Here is a 22,850-nt window from a genome sequence, read left to right on the forward strand (position 1 = left end):
GAGGCAGCTGCAAGCTGGTTTTGAATAGCTATATTCCTGCTTTTAACAGTCCTAGCTGAAAAGGCCCAGTGGAGGAAGTACAGACAAAGGTAGGCTGTGACCCAGAACAGTTTGGGGACCCATTAGAGTTGTGACCCAAATCAGAGTCTGGGTGAAAGACACAGAGCAAGCAAGAATACAAAATACTCTCCCATATAGGTATACATAGTTTTTCTCTTAACATAGCTGAAATCAATATTCCCTCAAATAGGAGGACTGACAGTTCTCATCCTTACCATCAGATGCTCACCGTTAGCTGTCAGTATCATATAATGCTCTCTTACCTGGTGTGACTGACAAAGATTGAGTCATATTCTGCATTAAATTTATAGCTGTGAACAATATTCCTGTTGTAAGTAAAGGAACGTTGATGACTGTGAACTTGATTTTTATTCGTAAACTTCCTAAAGCATCTTCTTTGTGCCTTGTCCTGTTGCATGTGCTAAGTTGTTTTTTAATAAGGCTCATCTTTCTGTTTACACAGAGTCTTGTTTACATAAAACACCAAAGAGATCATTGAGTAGGAAATCCCGAATACCTACTTTCAGCTCTCCTGTTAATGACACCGATATACAGCAAGAAATCTTTTGGGATCCTCATTCTCCAATTGCACACAGACTAGGTAATATTAACGAAATCCATGCCTCAGGGCACCTATTTGAGGCATGCAGTGGGAGTGTACTAAAAGTTATAAAATTTCTTGAAGAAAGGCCCCTTTATGTTATCATGGTTAGGTGGTTGGTTTTATTTTTATTAAAAACCCATAAATTCTTCAATATAGTGCTGAATCAACCTCTGATTTTAGCACATATATTTGAATTATTAGAGATATACTGCACTTTATAAATGGAATTGTTTTGCAGTTTTTAAGATGGTTTTATTGTTTTTTTTTATAGGCAATGGAAAAACCAAACAGTCTACCAGTAGATGCGCAGTAGAAATTTCAGAAATTGTTAATCGTATTGCTCCTCAGGTAATTGTTAATTTCTAAAACAATGCTCTGCATATGCAGTAATCAAAGAGAATAGTGCTACAGCCTTAGTGAAGGCTCAGTTTTCGTTTCAGTACTCTCATGGTAAGAATTGGGTGTGGAGAGAACTAGTAACATGTTCATAAAACTGGACTGAATTAAAACCGTAAGCATAGCAGTTGACTGCTTGCTCTTATGAGTCACAGATGCTGTAAAAAAGGGTGTATTAAGAAAGTGGACTTGCAGCAGCTCCATTTTAGAAAGTTTTACTTTCAGAATACAAGTTATTGCCCCAGTCTTAGGAATGTTGTTGTGTTTGTTTATCCTTAATTACTCATCTTAAAAAGTAAGAGTTTCTTCACATACTGGATTTACTTGGCAATTGTTTTTAAACATTTTTGAATGGTGTTGGATGACTGCTGAAGTACAAGAACAAGACTCAGAATAGTAACATTGCTTCATTATGCTAAATAATTTGCCTTTTTACTCTAAGATCTATGCTCTTGGAGTCTCCCTTTTGCTGTGAACCTGATGTCCGCAGCCTGGAAAGTGAAAATAAGAGTGTTGGCTTATTGTTTGCTTTTTATTAAGTGCAAGAAGAGAACATGTCATTCCTAAAGCAGTTCTGTAGTATTTAGCTTGCAAAATATCCCTGCGTATTTGACAGGGCCATTAAAAATGTATTTGTTATTTGGCATATTTGTGAGAAATTATACTTCAGAATTGGAAAATCACTGATAAGGGATGCCACTTGCTTTCTTTTAAATTACAGCCCTGTCATAAATGTAAATAATATCAGGATTTGCCACTATCTGTTGCTTGTGTTCTTTTTTCTTAAAAAAAAAAATCACAAAGAAAAAGAAAACCTACCTAAAACTACCCTGGTAGTTAGTAAAGTTCAAATTACTTTTGCTGGCTTACATGCAGTAATTTCCGCATCCCAAGGCTCTGTCCCTCTAGACATTTTACTGCTGCAGTATTGTATCTCTTAGATATCAGAATTCAAATCCAACCCTGAACTTTGAAGCTCTGAAACGATTTAACTTAGTTTCTAAACTTCACTTCTTTCTGTTTAAAGGCTTCTTGTATAAATGAGTTGTAATGGGTCAAAATTTTTCCTGGAAGCATACAGAATATGATTTCTTTCAAATTCTCTAATCTGTTAATGCTGCTTTAAGTGGTTAAACACAGTGCATCTCAACTAGCTCCTTAAAGTAGTATACTAAAGTAAACTAGATCACAGCTTGTAATGTGAGTGTTGCAGATTATGTGTAAACCCGAAGTAAATGGAGTATTAGATTTGAGCACCAAAGTAAAATTCAGTTACTTTAACTCAAGTTCCTGTTTTAAATCCATAGAATAGAAGTGATACAACTTTAATGTAGACAATGCTTCAGTAATCTCACTTAGCTTGTATTTGTTTAGCTCCTGTCTGTGACTTTCCACAGATCTGATGCAGTTTAATTGGTTTAGCAACTGCAACTGATGCAAGGTGTGTGTCTAGTCCAATCTTTATCTGAAATCAAATTGCTAAGCATTATAAATCTAATCATTCAGGATGAAAAAGCAGCCTGTAATGAAGGCTCCCTTTTAGGGACATGGATTGGTGAGGATGCTATTCCCTGTACACCTGGAGTAGTAAAAGTGCGAGCTAGGACAAAGTTAAGTTGTACAAGGTAAGTTATAGTTTTTTGTCTTGCCCATCACAGCTGGGCTTTCATGAAAAAGGGTATGCGGTGTTCCTTTATGTATAGTGAACCATATAATTGTACATTAGCATACAGAATGCTTTTAACTTTGGGCTTGTTATCTCTTCTTAATGGGATATTTCTTGGGAATTCTCAAAAAGATTGCATGCTGATTGCTCATTGAAAGCGGTGGGGTTCAGTCATATTCTCTGTAGTTGCCAAACTAGAGAATGAACAGCTCATATTGTTGTTACTGAGCTTGGCTAAACTTTCTCAGTAGGTCTGACTTTCTTTTCTGTTTTTTTTCTTTTTTAATCTAGAGATCTTAAAATAAAAAATCCTGAAGAGGAACTCATGAAATTGGCTAAGGAATTTGATAAAAATCTAGTAGAGCTAGATGCTGTTCAGGAACAAGAGAAGCTTGGTCATGACTTCATCCAGACTGCCTCGGTGTCTTTAAATAATTCTAAAGATGAAGTAAATAGGAAGAACCTGAAATCACTTCTTGGTGAAGTTTCTGAAACAGATACAGCTCTGTCCCTGAAACCAGTTGGACAGAGCACTGGCATCCCTGCTGCAGAGCCCTGTCAATCTAGCAGTCAAAAGTCCGTAGACCTTGAGGCTGAAATAGCCCTTCATGCTCTTTTTGACTGCTCTACCCAGAAGTGTAGTGGACAGTTGAGCCAAGGACTATCAGATATTTCTTTAAATAATAGTTTCCATGAAAATAAAAGCACCTTGGAGGAGGAACACCTTCCTGAGCAAATTAAAGACATGCAACATGGTAATGCAGAGGCATATCAAAAAAATAAGCCATGTGCACTAGGAAGCGTGAACGACAGTTTTCCAAAACATGGTACTCACACGCTGACAAAAAAAAATCCTCCTTCTTTGAAGATACCATTGGTGGTCTCCAGTAAGCTTGCTGGAGTAGTTAATGACGACTTCGATGACTGGGATACAGATTTTTTGGGAGATGACTCTTTTGTGTTGCAAATAACGCAAAATCCTGAATTGCTAAGTACTGAAGAAGCGCCACCAATTCCTACAAATCCATCTGTGCATGGTTTCAGTGATGCTAGCAGAACAAAAGAAAGAAGTAGCTGCAATTCAGTAACTTGTTTGGGGAGTGTACATGAATCTAACAGTTTGCAATTTTCACCTTTGAAACATTCTAGTAAAAACACACGAAATGTTGTAAAATCTCTTCCTTTACAAAAGCCATGTAAGATAGAAAAGTCTAAGACAGAGACCATAGCCTTTCATGGCAAATGTGACGCTAAGCCAGATACAATAAATGCTATTTCGAAAAGTGCCCGAAACAGTGATTTAAACTATATTCCTGTTTCAATGCAATCTGAAGCGAAGAATGGAAATGAAACTATTCAGCCTAAAAGTGACCTTCTTCCTCTTTTTCCTTCAAGATCTAATCCTCATAGGCAATGGACTGAAAAACCTGGGAATAACACACACAATATTTTCTGTCAATCATCCAGTGTTTCTACCAATACGAAATCTAATGATCTAACAGAAGTGGTTAACCAAGCTAATACAGGTCACTTAAATCAAGCTGAAATACCAAGGAAATGTGCTCTGTCATTTGATGACTGGAATGAACCGAAATTCTCTGATGAGATATTAGACATGTTTTGTGAATCCAATAGTCTTTGGGATGCAAACTGTGAAGATGATGAATTGTTGTATCAGGTGTGTGATGATATCGAAAAGCAGACTCAGAGCCAGGATGCTAAACAAGGAAATGAAAGAGCTAAAACTATACCAGGAGCCAGTATTAATTCCAGATCAAATGCTGATAACAGCTTCCCAGCATCTAAACTACCTGATCTCCTCTTGGCACAAAAAACAAATGCAAAACAGGGCACTTTCTCACTAAACAATTCCTGTAGGAATTCATCAAAGGTTACACATGGGCTGGCCACAACAGGTCACATAGTGAACTGTAAAAATGTCTCGAGTCCTCTAACCATGATCTCGGGTACTTCTATGGAGTGTAAATACACACTGTCTAAAAACTGTCATCAAGCTGCTTCTGAAGATACTACAAAGTCTGTTTCGGGAAAATGGTACAGGTCAAATTCTGTGCCAGCAGGAGAGACTGGTTCTGAAGTAAACCCTGTTAATGCAGTAAACATTGTTCGTAGCAAAAGAGTAGGCGGCGCAGATCTTTTGTATAATACGGGAAAGATGCCAAATAACAGTTCTGGTAACAAAATGTCACTTACGCCTTCAAAGTTTAAGTTCCGAAAGACTAACAATTGTCAGGGTGCTCTTCACCCTGTAGGGTCTGAAAATCCAGGGAGTCATTCTGGCATTGGAGTTACTCTGCAAGGTTTGGAAGGAAGCAACAATCAGGTGAATGTGACTTTGCACAGCAAGCTTGACAATAAGAAACCACCTTTCAAGAGGCACCTTTCAGAGTCTTTTGCACTGCCTACATCAGGTATTTGCCTTTACTGTATTACTGTTGGACCGTTTTTGTTTTCTTACTGTAATCAGAATGTCAAAGCTGAAATTTATACTTCATTGCAACTTACAATATTCATCCATTCGGTTTAGGCCTTAATAAATGTTCTAATGAGAATCTGGAGGTTATTTTCTCCAAAATAAAATTTTCCTTACACATCTCTTGTAATTCTGTAGTTAAGGACTTCTGTTTCCCATTTTCATTCCACTTCTCTGAATACCTCACACTTTTCCAGAGACACTCAGAATCACTAGGATCAAGTATAGGCTGATGGCAGCACTCAGCACAGCATTAAATCGTGACTTAAAAATACTACTATTTTGATAGATGGGAATGTGGTGTGAATTTGTGCTTTAATTTGCAGTTCATCTTGAAAAACATTAAAAGTTACTTATCTCAGCCATGATCCATAAAACCTCAATTAATGGTGGGGCAGGGAAAGAAGGCAGCAGGTGATACAGAATGCCAGTTTCTTTTTATTATTGTACACCTGGAAATTGGAACCTTGAATCACTCGACGCTTCTGAAACCTCGCCTTGTATTGGTGTTTGCTCCTTGGCTAAAATTGCCATTGGAATATTCTTGTGTTACCAGTCTAAACACTAACATTTCCTTTCATGTAGAGGGGAGGTCCATCACTTTTTCATCATCCAGCAATGGTCTGTAATATTCCATGCACTGGTGTTACTTGCTAGGGAGGGAAATGTAGAACCAGTTGAGAGGCAGTCAGTCTTGTTTTCACTTGATCGCATGGCTTGATGAAGTTCTAATCGATACTAATTTTGATAAAACGTGCTTTTAGAGTGTACTGTATCAACCTCCATTTTCAGGAAGCACTGTTACAAAAGCAACAAAGAAACTAATTCCTGCTAACTATCTGCCAGCATTATTTGAAGAATCAGTATTTTGTCTATGTTTCTTCCCCAGTAAAGAAGCAGATAAATGGAAAGTAGCGATTTCGGATGTTAAAGGGGAAGGGAAGGGAGAGATAATTAGTCATTCTGTGGAACATTCTACAGAATAAAGGAACTAAAAAGAATAGCATAAATTTTCTTTACAGATAAACAACAACTGTCCTCATCTTAAGTTTTGGTGAAAGGACATTGCTGTAACAAAAAGATGGATGTTAAGCAATCTTTTCATGGACACTTTTTTTTTTTTTTAAGAAGCAAACAGGCCCTTTGTTTTATGTATCCGGTTTGAATGACTATTTATGATAAATACATTAATTGGAAAATGGTGTATAAAAGCGGTAAAATTCTTTACATGTTCAGGGAGTGTTCCTGTTGGTTCCAGTGAGGTCAGGATTTTATTGTATGGGAATTTATAGTTCTGTAACACAACATATAAAATACTATGCTTAGCTATCATGTTCTTGTCTCCTTTGCTGATTTTTATTGCTACTTTTGACCTTTTTTCAACCTTTCTGGTTTTATTTGTGTGACACCTGTACTATATCTGACCCCTGTGTCTATACCATCTCCATGCCCGTATCTCTGCCTAACTCACTAAATTGTTAGAGCCCTTTTCACTGTGATAGCCTTAATTTTCTTAACCCATTGCCATCTCCTATGTTGAATCCTGATGTCACAAGGTTCACCTGGAGGGCAGGCAAGTAGAATTTCCTTGAAGCAAATGTCTGCATCCCAGTATTTTCACTGTGAGGTAGTAATCAGTAGCACTACAAAGGTTATGCATCTTATCCCCCTTCCTGCCTTGAGGACAGGATAGATGAGCCATTTTTAACTTGGGTGCCTGGTATGTCAGAATAGTGTGCTCTTGCCATAGATCTTCAACCATTGAAAAGAGATAAGTTAAAATACATATTGAACAAACTTGAAGGCTCCTAATACATGTTTATGTTTTTTATTTACAGTGTCAGTGGTGGAACAAAAAAATAGAAAATGTTCTCAAGAAGAGATTGAAAGAAAAAAACAAGAAGCTCTTGCACGAAGAAAGTCCAGAATGCAGGCATTCTTTAAAGATGCTTGAATTTAGAGTTTTATTTTGTCTATGGAGTAAGTTTTTGGGAGGGAAATATTGTAATGCTGAAAGACACTTTTTAAATTCTGTTCACAGCTGACAGCAAGCTTTTTCTATTTCTCAATTTTAAAAAAATCTTGACCTGAACCATAACTAATACTTTAGTGGTATTTAGTCTCAATTATAAAGTACCAGTTGTAAAGGGTAGTCCCAAACTACCTTCAGCACAATGAAGATTGTATCAAGTTCACATACTGTTATGTGTTGAAATTGTATAGCCTGAAAATCATCAGAACATGGAAGCGTTTGTATACACACGTAAGTAGAGGATGTCAAAAACAGACTGTATGAGTTTTGGCTGTATTTCTCTTATTGCAAGTATTTTAATATATAAGAAATCTCTGAAGTACACACAGACTAAGAAATACTAATGTTTGCTCTCAGGTAGAAGAAAGTTTTTAAGTTTTGCTTTAAAGAAAGCACAATCTAGAAAACATCCAGCATCAGAAAACTAATGGAAATGAACAGGATTTGGAAAGCCTGCTCAGTTTCTCCATTCCCTTAGGTAAGAATTGTACACAATGAAGGAAGAATCTATTATAAAAGTTTCATAAGGTGAAAAAGCATCCTGGAAAGGACGTTTTTGTGGGTTTTTTTTTTTTTTTTTTTTTTAGTTCCCTTCATGAAGAGTTGGAGATGCCCTAGCTAACAAAATTGGACCACCTTTTTCTGAACATGCATTACCGAGCTAATTAAAAAAGGCAGCCTATGTGATTTTACCAAACCATGAGCAATATAAAATATACCAGGTGAAATCTTACAACAACCATGAATCAGTTCAGCCTTACGGGTTGTACATATTTTTCAAACTAAAGGCTGTTAAAACATAAAAATGCAATGTCATGTCAGCTTAACAGGGGCTGATAGAATTTTTGATGTGATAGATGGGTGCAGAGCTCAAACTGCAAAAACTGCCTGTGGGTAAGCTGCAAGATGTTTTTCAACTGAGAAATGCTTATATGTAAACATGTGACACTATGAAAAGTGAGTGTAATTTTTCTTTGTAAATAAATAACTTTGAAATGTACCAAAGGTTAGAGGAAGCTTTTGGTTTCTGTAGTATGTGCCATTTTTGTAATTCCTAAAAATGTAAGTATTGTATATTTGTAAATCATCATTAAACTTTTTTATTTTTTTCTAGTCTGTTACGGAAAATAGTATACTACAGAAACTGGTAAAAGGGAGCGAAATGGGAATTCCATATGGACTTTACCTAAATGTTCTTTCTTGGTAATTTACCCAATTACTCCATGCCTCAGTTTTCTACTTATAGTGGTGACAAAGTGCTTCCTTTGATCCATTTAAACTAGAAATCCTTGGTGGAGGAACTGGTTCTACACACAACCATCCGCAGTGGAGTCTTGACATACTTAACTATACTAGTTTTCAAATTAGTTTTCAAATTAGTGAATTTGCATTGTATTAACCACCATTCTTGGTGCTAGTTAGTTGATTATGAAATCAAGTCCCAAAGTCCACCAAAGACTGTGCTGGTGCCCAGTGAGTGTTACTTTCAGTCTGTGGCTGCAGCTCCCTGTCCTTCAGGTGTTGGGCCATATACGATGAATTGGATCAGCTAACTGAAATGACTAAAAATTGACCCAGAAAGAATGTTTTCAGCTTTTCAAAGAACTTCCTTATAATAATATCCTTAACAGATAATAGAACGTGAAATAGCAGGACTCTTGTGTTGTCAAGCCTCTGCTGGCAGTGTTCAGATGGTTTATAAGACAGAAGATTTTGCATGACCATAGGACAAATAAATGTAAGAAAGCCCCAAATAGTGGGTACTGTGAAAATTTTATTTATCCTAACAATGTAGTTTGATCTGTGTATCTCTCTGAAGGATATGCTTGTCTTTGTGTTGTTCTAGGAAAATCTAAGCTACCAGGTAACTTGACAGATGCACTATTAGCCAAGAAAGTTGCAATGAAAAAAGGCTTCTACTATCAGGATTAAATATGAGAGTTACAAAACTGGCTTTTAAGGTAATGATACACAAGAATGTCAAATCTTACTGAGAAAGATAAAAATTTTTCCTAGGACAGTGTTCAGCTTATCAACCCTTCCCTCCCCAAGATATTTCTCCAGAAATAATTCTGTAAAGGAACCAGGATAATTTTTGTTTTCTAGGATAACATGATTACTTACACTTCTGATTTGAGAAGATGAGCTAACTGGAAAGGGAGGAACTGTTGTGGATGCTGGAGAGTATTTTTTGGGGAAGGTTTCATTCTCTGATGTAAAAGGACTAGCTTTTAATCGTGTTTGAAATTGGGATAAATAGTAGATATATAACATGAAATACAGGCTAAGCATGTTATGGCTACCCAAGTGCAGCATCCAAAATGATACATCCTGAATGCTTGCCACTATGTGTCCTTGAGCACACTCAAAGTTTAAAACCAGCTTACTGCCCTTCCAGGTGATGCTGATTTTCTCAGCACCCGGAACAGAAAGGCCCTGGAGCTGCCCACCTAAGATGGCACCGCTGGTCTCCCCCTGAGAGCAGGGTAACAACATACTGGCTCATCCTTTAACACGAGTGTCTAACCAACCCTCTTGTCTCCTGAGCTGTAAAATAAGAGCTCAATGTATGACAAGGGGAATTCTGTTGCCATGAGGGGTGTGGAAAGGACTCTTTGCAAACTTTCCAATTAGAGGAAGACACCAACTACTTTTTGTAGTTTACTGTCACTTACCCGAGTATTTCCTATGTGCTGCTTAACCATATTTAAAGAATCTGTTTGCTGATCCAGTGTGAAACATTAATTTTGACAGTTTACAGCAAATGCATCCATTGCCCTCCCCTATTAAATTAATCATAACAGAGGAGCTTTGGTTTTTATTTTACTTTTCATAAAAACCTGTTTTTAGCATAGATATTATGCTTAAAGGCCTGTAATTTGTTTTTTGCTTAAACATTACTTTCCAAAGGGAAATCACAAGTTCTTGGGATCATGGTTTCTTAACTGATGTCAAGACAAACTAGTCAGATTTTTTGACAACACCCTATCCCCCCCATGCCATCTCTCAGTTAACAAATTGAATAGTTACCTCTTTTTGTGACTTGATGCTATTAGAAACAGCAAAATAATTTATTGTGTTAAAATTGAACAACTCCTATACTGTTTTTATTAGGCAAATTTTATAAAAGTGAAAAGCTTAGAGAAATACTTTAACCCCGTGTAGTTTCATTGGTGGAGTCAATGCAGGCAGAAGATTCATTAGGTCTTAGAAATAGTTACGATGAAGAACAACCTCTACAATATAAAAAATAAAATTCCACCAGGTAGGAATTTTTGTCTTTAAAAAAAATATATATTCATATAGATTGGTCAGAAACATTGAAAAGATTTAGAAGAAAGCTAGTGAAAAATAAACTGTCTGGCTATATATCTACATATGTTTTAAAAGAGTACACACCACAGAGCTTGTTTCTTGCGAGTGCCAGTCTCGCCTTTCATTTCTGCCTACTGCACTGGCATCAGCAGGGTGCTGGATGTGGACCCAGCCCAGCAGACAAGGCAGCATAGTAATGTTGACAGGGGTGCAGACATGAGGACTTCAACCTTTGCCTAATTGTCGAGCATCTGGATATTAAAGGCAGCAGCGCAACAGGGGTGTAGCTAAAGATGGCTTGGTGCTTCCTAACCTGAGGGGCATAGCTTAGGCATAGTCATTTCAGGTGCTTTTGCAGCAGTCGATGACGCAGAGAGGGGAACTCAGACGTTAGGTGCCTGAACCATGTTTCAGGTGTGCTTAGCTCTGCATCAAAGCAAGCTGCCGTCTGCCTAACAGATATTTTAGGGATGCAGTACTGGGCCTAGACAGCTGCTGTGCTGTGCGTGGGCAGCCAACAGCTTCGGAGAGCAGATGAGAAGTGCAAAAGCTGCAGCCCTACTCCTTGCTCTCACTTTACGTTCCCTCTCCTCACCACTGAGGAGTTGAGCGGCAGCCTCTCGACCACACAGGTTTTACAGGTTATGTTAAGCATCCCTCATGGTTCCTGGTAAGTTCTTGGTACTGCATGTGCCTCAGTCATGCAGTCTTTTGTCTGACTGCTTGCAGTAGACACCAGATCTTCATTAGGAAAGTATCTACATCATTTTAATTAATTATTACACAAGTACACATAAGAAGTTTGGTATTTCAATAGCTGACATTTCACTATGAAGCCACATCTTCCTCCAGGCAAAAAAGACCTATACAAATAGTAACAACAATCTTAAATACATTCTAAATTAAATTATGACTGTCATGTTTCATTATAAATTAATTTATGACTGTTTGCTTAAGCACTCATCTTCGTTTCGTTCAGAGCACAGTGATTTTTTATACAGAGCAATCAGTGAGCTGAAGTTTAAATGTAAATGGAATTCCTGTATGTCCCCATACTTGAGCATAATTTTTATTCCACAGATATTTACACATTTCATGATGAGTGATGTTACTTGCTAAAATCCAAGGATTATCTTTTTTCAAGTAAAACCCGTAGTGGATTTTTTTCCTTTTAGGAAAGGCAGATATGATCAGGTAAAGGATCCGTTCTCTGTATCTAAAGTTATGTGTTGTGGAATATGCCTACATACATTCACACCCTTCCAGTTCATGCTGGTGAGGGATCATGTTTAGAGCACCTGAGAAATTTAGTAATATTAGCTTTTTATTGTGTTAGTTGTATCAGATTTTCAGAGAGGCCAACATCCAGCAGCTCTTCAAATTTTGGCCTATAAGGCACAATTAATCTTGGGGCTGCAGTTCAGGAATAGCAATGTAATATTACACTATGTGTACCACTTATTACATCTAGACCTTTATACCCAGTGGAATAACATAGATGAATTCATTGATTATATCTTTTTAAGCCTAAAAAGAGCTACAATTTGTCAGGAAAGAATAGCTGGAAGCAACAGATAGTGACCTAAATAGTAGAATTCCAAAGATAAAATAGAAGAAAATGAACACAAATGCTTCATTGTTTGAGAGCTGTATTGTCTGCAACACAGTCCAGTGAATCCAGTGTTTGTGGAAGAGGCCAAGGCAGATATAATCTGTGGAGCTAAAAATGACAGCCTGAGTAAGTAGCCATCAAACATGAAGCTAGGAAGACTCTGGCAATTGTGCTATAAATCGTAACTGCAATATTTGTTCAAAGCTCCGGTTACTACGCATATTGGTGTTTTTGTCAGAATAGTCAGAATAGTCCTGCCTCATAAAACACTTAAGGATATCTAATGTACTGTTCTTGTAGAACTAAATATAAATTTCTGTGACTATTGTCTGTGTGTAATGTCAGTATGGTAGCTGGCAAACCATTAAGGGCCTGATTCTACACTTGCAGCAATTTCCTCAAAGCACTGGGGGTAATGGAGTGACTCAGGCAAATAAAGAATCAAGCCCATGCATTTCATTATTGTAAGTAGTTCGTGTCTTTAGCACATAAATCTAGTAAAACAGCATTGCATTTATCAGAAATTGTTATTGTTTATGCTCATTTTCAAGGTTTTTTGGGGAAAAAAGTTGCATTCACGCATACCTTTTAAAACCCACAGTTAACAGCTTTCACCTCAAACAATGTAGTTAACAGAGGTGAGGACTACAGGATTTATAGATTTCCTTTTTAATGAGGTTGTCTGCTCTTTGCAGCTTGTCCTTGCTAAAGGAAAAACTTGATTCAGGTTTCAACCCTAGAAAATTAGTAGCCATGTAGATATGGGAATGACGCTTTGCATGCGCTGCCACATTCTTTGTGAACAGCAAATGTCCATGTAAAATATTATATTCTAACTGATCATAGCCATTTAGGTCTTGGGTATTTTTTGAACTTGAATAGGTGTTAGCGATGAAGAGATGAAACTGAATTTTAGAATGACTATGTTTTCCATCACTTGCTCAATTTTCAGCATGCCGATTTCTGTGACTTCAATGTAAGCCACTCCTCAGAAGTGGTAGTCAAACCAGCAAATACCTCAATTTCCAACAAAAAACATCAGAAGATCCCAGAAGGTTTTCTGTTTGTTTGTAATGCCAGATTTCCAACCAATACTAAGGAAGGAAAAGGAAGCTATGGTCATTAAGGGGCTGGGGGCAAAGGCTCACAGACTCATGTACTTTACAATTTTCTCCCAGGTCATAAAGGCTGACCTAGCCCCTTCACAGAAGACTGCCATCCAAATCTCATAAGGGCTTTTTTAAACTCCTCAGGGCTTTCTTCCTCTCCATCCCTTGGTAACTGTAATCCCTCACTGTCTGATGTGGTCGTTAAGCATGCTCTGTAGAGCTAACTAGGAATCATGTCCTATTAAGGCTTCCACAACAACCAGACTCCTGCTCTTTCATGGGAGACTGGAGCTATCTACCAAGTTTCAAATTTACATTTACTTTTAGTTAGATCTTTAACTCAGATATTTTCTATGGCATAAGTCATCCACTCCTGACATTTCAGGATCCCAAGTTTGATGTGTTAAAGCTGTACAATCTGTAATCTGTACATTTGGTGGGGGAATACTTGGACTGCTTCTAAAGGATGTATGTGGGGTGAGTGAGAACAGCAAGTTCATATACACTATACAGCAATCTATGTATGTCAAATTTCTGAAAGGCTCCACATCACCGATGAAAAATTTCTAGAGATCAAAAAAGCCTGAATACACTGCATTAGCGTGTCAAATCTTGACAATGTAACACATTAAAAAGATTCTGACCAAGTGACAGTTTTCTAATAGATAACCAGAGAGATATGAAGTAAACTTGGAAGACAGCCTGTAGAAAGAGTTATGGAGGTGAATGGAAAGAAATTTGAAGATGGTTTAAGATAATGTCAATCAGTGGAGACCAGATAAAGACAGACCCTTTTTCATTTTCTTGATAAAGTTTGAGGCACCATGAAACTACATAAAACACCTGTTAGTTATAAAAATGTCAAACAAGCATACATTTGGGAAATGGGGAGATTCAAACATTCATGAAAGGGCGAGAGAGATTCTTGGAAGACATGTCGGATATATTTGTCATCTCAGCAATTTGCCTGTCTGTGTTCCAGAAAAAACACAAGTAGTTTTGTGAGCACTGAAAGAAATCAAGCCTGATTTCCTACAGACTAACTAATGGAGTTTGTAAAAGACAGAAGTTCCAATTGAACTTTTTTGGTTGAGTCCCATAGCATGAGAATCCAGCGTGGATGAATGCACACCTGAGCTCTTCTGCAGATACAGGGATTTTTTGAGACATTCTCCTCTGTCATCCCACTCAGTTTCATCCAACTTCTGAAAAATACCTTTGTTTTTTAGACTCTCTAAAGAGCTGAGCCTTCTCTCCCCCAGTCTACTCAGTGAAATTTCCCCATCTTTTTCATTTAACGGTAGTGTTGTACCCATAATGGCTTGAGCACATACGAGAAAAGATGACTTCCACCCTCCAAACCCGCCTAATTTTTGTTATTCATAGGAAATCTTGTGGTTCATTAATTAATCAGTGATTTGATGTTATTTTTGACTTTGGAATGGAAGAAGATGGGAGTGGGCCTGGGACTTTCACTTCTTGATGTGTGGGACCCTGTACTTTTCTCCACGTTGTCGTCAGTCAGCTACCTTGCTGCTGATAAAGGCTGCTGCTAGTCCTGCCCTATTATATATATGTATGAATATTTTATTTATTTTTCTATACAAGAATATTAATCAGCTAAAATCAAGAAGTAAATCTATTTTAAAATGAAGCTAGCTTCAGTATTTACTGCAACTTAATGACAACTTTAGACAAGAATTTAATTACACAGAGTCAGGATACCATCTATATTGTAGGGATGTACCATGGGACTTATTTTAAAGTGTAATTTAGAGTACAACTTTTAGACTGCTCCTCAATATGAACGTAAATCAAAATATTTCCACTGATGGAGCACATTCTTCAAAACTGATTACAATGTAGCCACAGTACTAATGGAAGTTTACTGTAATTTTATGTGTTATGGTATAAATGACTTGCAAGAATACTCTTGGGAAGCTGTACTGTAATTTAGTATCTTTAAAGCTAAAAACAGCTAGGGAATTATTTTTTCATGGGGACCTACTTTTGCCCTTAGTGTTACCTAGAAATACATCTTTCTGTAGGACAGTTTTGCATCCCTTGCGATTCACATACCACGTCCAGAAAATACATTGAAATGTTATGCTGTGCTTTGCAGAACCAGTGTCCCCTGAGGAGTGGACAACAGATGAGGACTCAGGAGATCGAGCTTTTCCTTTGTCCTACTCACCGCTGGCTTTGTGCATGCTGATCACAAGGAAGTTTACAAAGGCCAGTAATGGTTTCCTTGTTCACCATTACCCTGTTTTTTTCTGGCATCACTCATGGTGTTGTGGTATGAGGGAAGTGTTCTGAAATGTCTGTATTTCAGGGCCTGGCTGTGAAAATGCCACACAACCTTTGCGGCGCAGCTGCATCCCACCACAGCGAGATGTGAGTTACCTCTGTGAATACACAGAAACTAGCTCTGTTTAACAGTCTAGCTATACAACCAAATTCTTATTTACACTGTCCTTATTTTACTGCAATGAGTAAGAACCGCTGCTCTACGACAGTACGTTAGGCCTTCCCTACGTAAGGCTGCCGTTCAACTGTCTAAAAAACTTGTTTCAATAAAAGAGTGGCCGACACCATTCCCTGTCTAAACAATTTCTAGAAGAAAAAGTAGGTAAGTCAGCACAACACTCTTGGGTAGATGAGGAGCTAGGTTTATTCCAGGACGTAACTGGTGAAGATGCAGACACGAATGAAATGGGCTATGCCGAAACACAAAGGGATTTTTTCACTACCTAATTATCCTGTGTGGCAAATTTTTAGTGGATATTATTTGTAGATCTTCATTTAGGTAAAAATAGCTATATTGTAAATCGCTATGGCACCGCTCTATTGTAAGGTTATGGCAGGCATATGCTCAAGGATGTTTCTACTTTATAGACAGGTGTGCCATCTCCTAACTGCTCCAAAGGCATCTAAAGAAAGATTTACACCCACACAGTGCCGTAACAGCTCCACAGGAACTCTAACTAGCCATGAGTAAATAATGGCCATAACCAAAGATGCTGAGCAGCACCTCAGCTGGTGTAAATTGTCACCGCTCCTCTGTGGAGCTAGGGATGCTTTACACAGCCGGAGGATTTGTTCCTCTGAATGCACAGAAAGTCGACCTCCAACACATAAAATGTCCTTGCACAGCAATTTTGAGCTCAGTGGGAAACTTGCGATTTCTCACTCCAGCCCCACAGGTGTGCTTCACCTTTTATTGGTGAAGATGGGTATTTGCAATGGTCCACTGGGTAACGGAGAGATGCCTTTTTAAGTTCCGTTCTAAGGTATATTCTAAATGTGTCTGGAAAAAACTTGCAGCTGCAATCGCACTGGGTAAGCCACACAGATTTTCAGTGCTCTTAGATAAATACAGTACTGCATGGGCATTCACTGCTGTGCTGAATGGGTCATAAGCCTTGATTAGCCCTGATGGGCTCAGAGGCCAGGAATTTGCAGTAATTAACTCACACTTAAACAGAATCATATAAACATATCCAAATCAATTTTGTTATGGAGAGGGCAGGACTAGGCCCTGGCTGCCAAGTGACAGCCAGCTGGGCCTGTTGTCAGCACACAGACAGCTGTGGGAAAGAAGACAAGACCTCGTGCCACAGAGCCATAGTGGAGGGACAGTGATCACCTTCAGGCTTTCTAGACTGCAGAGAAGCCTTGAACTGAGTCAGAGGTCAAAGCTGGCTCAGAACTGAAGGGTTTCCAAAGGAAAACCTTTCCTATCACAGTCTGCACGAAAAATGGATCAGCACAATGCATGGGTTCCAGGACAAGAAAGGTGAGACAGAGAGGTCATGCAGTGACCCCAAGCATTTAATTTAATCTGGTTTCCTGTAGTGGTGGCGTTTTGGTCACCATAAAGGTTGTGGCATGTGGATACATGAAAGCAGTTTGGAGATCTAGATCTGGATCCTTCTATTCATTCTTCTGTAGGTCTCACCACTTAAAACCTGCAGCTCTAGACCTTGTCCAAACTCTATGATGATCTTGACGCAAAAAGAGAGTCATTCACAGAACACAGGATATATTGGTCTGACCTGAACTTCATAAAATGAAGGGCAGCCCTGTATAAACTGGAAAATGACTCATCTGCAGCACATCCAGACTCTTGAGTCAAGGCCTACACAGCTTCTAGATCATGATACTAAAGAATGAAAACATTTTGTAGCACTGTGTGGCATTATATACTCTCCCTGTATCAGAAGTAATACTTCTAATAATCTCACTTAATCATACACACACAGAAGTATTTTGTTATTTCCGTCCTAGGGAGTTTAGTTGTCACACTCCTCCAGCACTCCTTTTAGGTTGGCTGGGGAAACTGCAGAAAAAAGAAAAAAAAAAAAAGGCAAAAAATTTACCATGCTCTGTAAAACTCACTGAGATAACCTCATTCTAACTCCTACATAGCCTAAGCCATAAAAACACACCCAGTAAAACTTGAAGTTCTGTGTAGCAATGCTTTCTGAGACACAACAAGTAATTGTGTGTACCGAGAACTCCCTACCTAACTTTTGATGGAAATCTTTCAAAACAGTAGCCAGTGTGTTTCAATGCAAGGTAATAGGAGTTGTACAACTTGGAAAAACTTGCTTTCAGCTTTGCTCCAGGCTTCAAGGTATTCACAGTTTTCTTCTTTTTTTTCCCCCTAAATGCAATTATTTCATTTCTCAGTATAGTGATTATTCTACATTCTTACTGAGTGCCTTGCATGTATTACAAACACAAGTACTAATCACTGCTCTCTGCCATCTCCACAGGCTCCAGGTAACATGGTGGACATCATTAACTGACTTCACTAGGGCTGTTGCCTGGGCATGAGAGAAAAAATTGTATTAACTGGGCTCTGGCCAGTATCACGGTTTTTGTCCTGTAGTGCATTAAAGCCTCTGCTTGACTGAAAGGAAGGTACAGTTTAAAGTTTAGAGGCGAGTTTTAATGAAAGATTTCAGGAAGCAAAAGAAAAAAATTGCTCATGGATGACAACAAAAAAATGCTTCCTTGTCTATGGAGCAGCACAGCAGAAAGTGCAAAGAGAGGAAAAAGGAGATGGAGGAAACCTGTAAAAGAGAAGAATGGGAGAAGCAGTTGGCTAAATGGAGTGGAAGATAAATGGCAGCAGTACTTCAAGCAATAGATTTCACAGGGTTTTTTAATGGCTTGAATTTCTTATAGCAGGCAGTAGAAAATCAAGGAAGCTGCTGGCTGGTGGAGACAAGGTGACACTGATATGCAGCATTTCAGATGGAAAGGAGGAAGCATGGAGATCTTGCCAACGTCATCCATCAAGAACAGAGATGATCATAACATTTTTAGCTTGAGCTGATGAAAAAATCACGATCACCACCATGATAGCGAAGACAATCAATGTCAGGAGAAGGGGCAGCAACATCCCAGAAAAGGAGACAGCAAATGTAAGAGAACTGATAAGAGGAGATGAGGATCTGAAAGTGGTAAATAACTAACTTTAAGAAGTCAAGCCAGTACTGAAGTGCCAGGTGGACGTGCAGAAGCAGATGGTTATGGAAGTCCAGACAAGAGCATTACTGGCAGAGGAGGAGAGTGGCAGAGAAGGGCAAATGCATCGAGGATTCTCACATGAATACCTCTGTGATGCAACTGGGAGACCACGTGGCAAAGGGAGGCACAAAAAAAAAGGGAGCTGTCAGCAAGGGTGCATCTCCAAAGCAAATCAGGAATGAGAAAAAGAGAATTACACATGACAAGTGTTGGGAAGGAGAGATCAGGAAAGAGAAAGGCAAAGATTGTCCTCAGATGAAGCCAAGTACAGGAGCTGGAGAAGCCTGTCGATTAAAAATCAAAGACAGAGAAGCTACTTAGAAGTGAGAACACAGAGCAGCTTCTGAGAATATGGAGACAAGAGACATGAAAAAATCAGTGGGTTGTTAAAAAGGCAGACTGAATTAAAGGAATTTCTTTTTTTCAAGAGCAAGAGCATGCTTGAAGGCAGAGCAGTGCTTTCTAGACAACATAGACTGTTTTCTAGACCCTCTTTTCCTCTGTGTATTAAATATTATTAAAAATACACAAGAGCGGAAGAAGCAGCAAGAGGTAACAGAAGACACAGAACTTGCACTGGGCCTGGAAAGACATTTGATCAAGTATAAAGAGAAGGAAGGGAGCTGGGGTTTGGGGAGGACACCAAAAGAGGAAGCTGGACGTTTTATCTGGGCTTATTTAGGCCAGATTAAAAAAAGGATAAAAAGAGGACTAGATCCTGGCAGGAGAAGGATGAAGGTTAGCAGAAAAACACATTTTATTAGTCATGAGCAAACACAGAGGGCTTGAAGCTCCCAGCCTAGTATGAACATCTGTATGTGAGGCAGTTCAGTCTCTGGAAGAAGTCCTGACCCTATTAAAGTCAATGACAAAACTCCTGGTGCCTTCAACAGAGCCAAAATTTCACCTTGTGTCTATGGCCATTCCACTGAGACTTCCAACATGAATGCCAATTAGTGCCAGTTTCAAAGGTGACACTTGTGACATGGATACGTGCTCCCCTGGGAGATGAGCTAAGATTATGAAATTGAGTTTGCATAGACCAGTAAAGGTAGATGTGACATTCCCTGTCCTAACAATCAACTGAAGCAAATAGATACACACACAGAAATAGCTGAGATATTGAGTACTTCCAACGCATGCTAAAAATGGCATCGTTATTGATGTAAAGAAAAATAAATAAAAAAAAGGGATTAGTAACTCAGCCTGTGTGTGGCAGGTCTAAATGAATCAATTAGTACGTTAAAAGACATGCATAAAATAATGTTTAATTAAAAAAAAATGGGGGGGGGGACTTTAAATGAATTGTCTCATATTTTAAATTGAATGACTAAAAAAAAATGACCTGAGGATAGTGGATTACTGCTCAGAGGCTTTCAGATGCTAGACTTACGTGACAGCCACTATTAGCACATGCAGATTAATAGTTCAACAGTAACTGGAATATTAAATAGAACATGTCATTGTGATTTCATAAAATATGCATCTGAGTATTTTACTTAATACTGGGTTGATCTGAGATGTAAGTAGACTGAATACCACAATACTCAAAACAGTTACTTTTTTTTTAATTTGCATGTTGGTGTTCTACATGCCTAGATCAAAACCCACTGTATGATTTAATACACAGTATCAATTCAGTCTCCTGGTAACAGTGAACGCCTCCCAATATAAGCCTCTGCAATACACCAATTTTACAAGTAACCCTGCGGTGAATCAGACCTGTGGTTTCCAATGCTACTGTCCCATTTATGAGCGTAAAGCTGGGCAAATCCAGTGCAGATAGCCTCGCTGTTGTGTTTTGCCCGAGTTTTATGTAGGTCAGAATCTCTCCTCATGTGACTGATTCCAGTTCTCCACTCTGCTCTATTATTTTTGTGTAAACATTTAATCTACACTGTTTAGACCAGTACAATAATGGCTTAAAGGAGAAAGGGAAAACCGCAATAATATACAAACTACAGTAATATATGCTGGGTAGCAGGTAAGCCGCATTTCAGCCCCTAAGAGATTCCTGCTTCAAGGCAAATCTGTATCTCATTCTAAGCCAGGTTCTGGATAAATACATGATCATATCAGGAAATCACCAAATCGCTTATCATATGCGCATGTACAGACGCAGCCATCGCCTCTGAGCGGCTGACAGGAGCTCAGAGGAGACCGAGGCTGGCATAGCAGAAAGGTTGCAAATCCAGCCTGAAAGTGCATCGGCAGCTCTGCATGTGGAAGCTCGCACATCACCTGCTCACACTGTACATTTCCTAGACCTAGGAAATGCACTAAAATCTTTTCATGTTATACATGCCACATTCATCAACAGCTTTAAAACAGAAAAATACAGCCATAGATCATTTTATAACTGTTCCTATTATATAGGATAAAGAAAAATTAGAATGAATAATACAGTGTAAACTCACTGTTCTTCTGCCACTGTGTGGAGTAAGGCTTGTTCAACACCTCAGTACCTTTAAAGCATGAGCCTGTTTGGTGAACAATCCCAACTGCAATGAAATGAGCAATCAGGCTTTCTCAACCTGCATCACACTGCCCCGGATTGGCTCTGCTTGTGCTCAGAAGGCAGCTTACCCCTGATTCCAACCAGAGTCTTATGCAAAGGTCATAGGTAAAAAAAATTGGGTTGATATCATACCAGTGTCAAAGACAGGGGCACAGTCCCAAGATGCTGAACCCAACCTACCCCAGTGCTTGAAGCCAGGCTCTGAATGACCAGACCAATGGTGGAGGAAGAAAGCTCAGAAACTTTATCGTTTTTCATTCTAAAGCTGTGGACTAGACAGGTTTTTCTTATGGAGATACCAATTTGTCCATTGCAGAAGAGGAGTGGAGGTGGGGTGCTATGTGTGCATGTGTCAAGTGAGGAGGAGATAGGTTTAATTAATCTTAAATACCTCTGCAATTCAAGAATTGTAGCCCTGGATCAGTTCCTGTACTAACATGATTAGCAAATATTGACTTTTGAGTACAATAATAATGTGTCATCTGAAACCCTTGATAAGTAACTTAAGTACTTCCTTAGCTTGCATCTTATTAAATTAGATGAGGTATGGTTGAGACACATTACACAAAGCCACTGAAATGAGAAATCAGACCTAAAGATTTTAGCATTGATTAAGGAAAGTCAAAAGTTACAATAAAAATACAACTCTGTGGCCCATATTCTGATCTCCATCCATCGCTGTGAGTGTGGACTGCCTCGCTCTAGGATTTACACTGATGCTAGTGAGCTCTTCAAAATTTGTTTCAGTATTTGCTAACATGGATGGGTTTTCTTTGGAATTCTTTGACGTGGGCTGAAGCCACTTTTTTCCATTTTTGCAATCCAGTAATTTTCATAGTTGTAACAGGGGTAAACATTCAATATTTGTGACTTTTTGACATGCAATCCATCATTTGATTATGTATGATGACCATATAATGTCAGTTTTATGGAAGGTTAACTGGCACAGGTTTTGAGCTTTTGAAGTTAATATAAGGGAGAATAAGAAAGGCGTCACACTTGTGTGCCTGTGAATATGGTTAGTATAACATACTCAAATCTGTTCATAAGGTTTAGTTTAAAAATGTGTACAGCAACTCAACCAAGAAAGGAGTTAAAAGATGTGATACTCCTCAGATGCAACCTGACAAATTCTACTTTATTGATTAGTTTTCAAAGGCAGTGCAGTGAGAGCACTACACTTACAATAGACTTTGGAATGAGGAGGTGGGGGGAGAAAAAAGCTCCAAATGTCATCAAAGCAAATGGTCTGTGAATGTTGCTTCAAAGCTAGTCATTAGTTGCCAGGGTATTTTGCCACAAAGCTTGTAAAGAGGTTTTCCTGGAGGGGAAGGTATGACAAAATGCACTTCTTGGCAAGATGACTTCTGCTTAAATAGCAGGACACATTAATTCTTGCTTGATACATAAAATTAATTAGAGGATTAACATGCTTTATGAAATTTTGCCAGAGATTTTTTTCCTTTTTACCAGGAATAGACCCGAGGCCTTTTCTGTACTCTA

At 38.6% G+C, this 22,850-nt stretch overlaps 1 protein-coding gene across 1 annotated transcript; it reads left to right on the top strand.

Annotated features, from left to right (window-relative positions):
- Positions 1-523: 523 nt before the first annotated feature.
- On the top strand, positions 524-7,174 carry ETAA1 (Ewing tumor-associated antigen 1; the record flags this gene model as incomplete). Its single annotated transcript, XM_010293890.1, has 5 exons — positions 524-661; positions 936-1,012; positions 2,567-2,685; positions 3,018-5,158; positions 7,059-7,174. Coding segments are annotated over 5 exons (2,591 nt in total), but the record flags the coding sequence as incomplete, so codon positions are not given.
- Positions 7,175-22,850: the final 15,676 nt, after the last annotated feature.

This window comes from Phaethon lepturus, unplaced genomic scaffold, assembly GCF_000687285.1.
Source record: "Phaethon lepturus isolate BGI_N335 unplaced genomic scaffold, ASM68728v1 scaffold6829, whole genome shotgun sequence".
NCBI lineage: Eukaryota > Metazoa > Chordata > Aves > Phaethontiformes > Phaethontidae > Phaethon > Phaethon lepturus.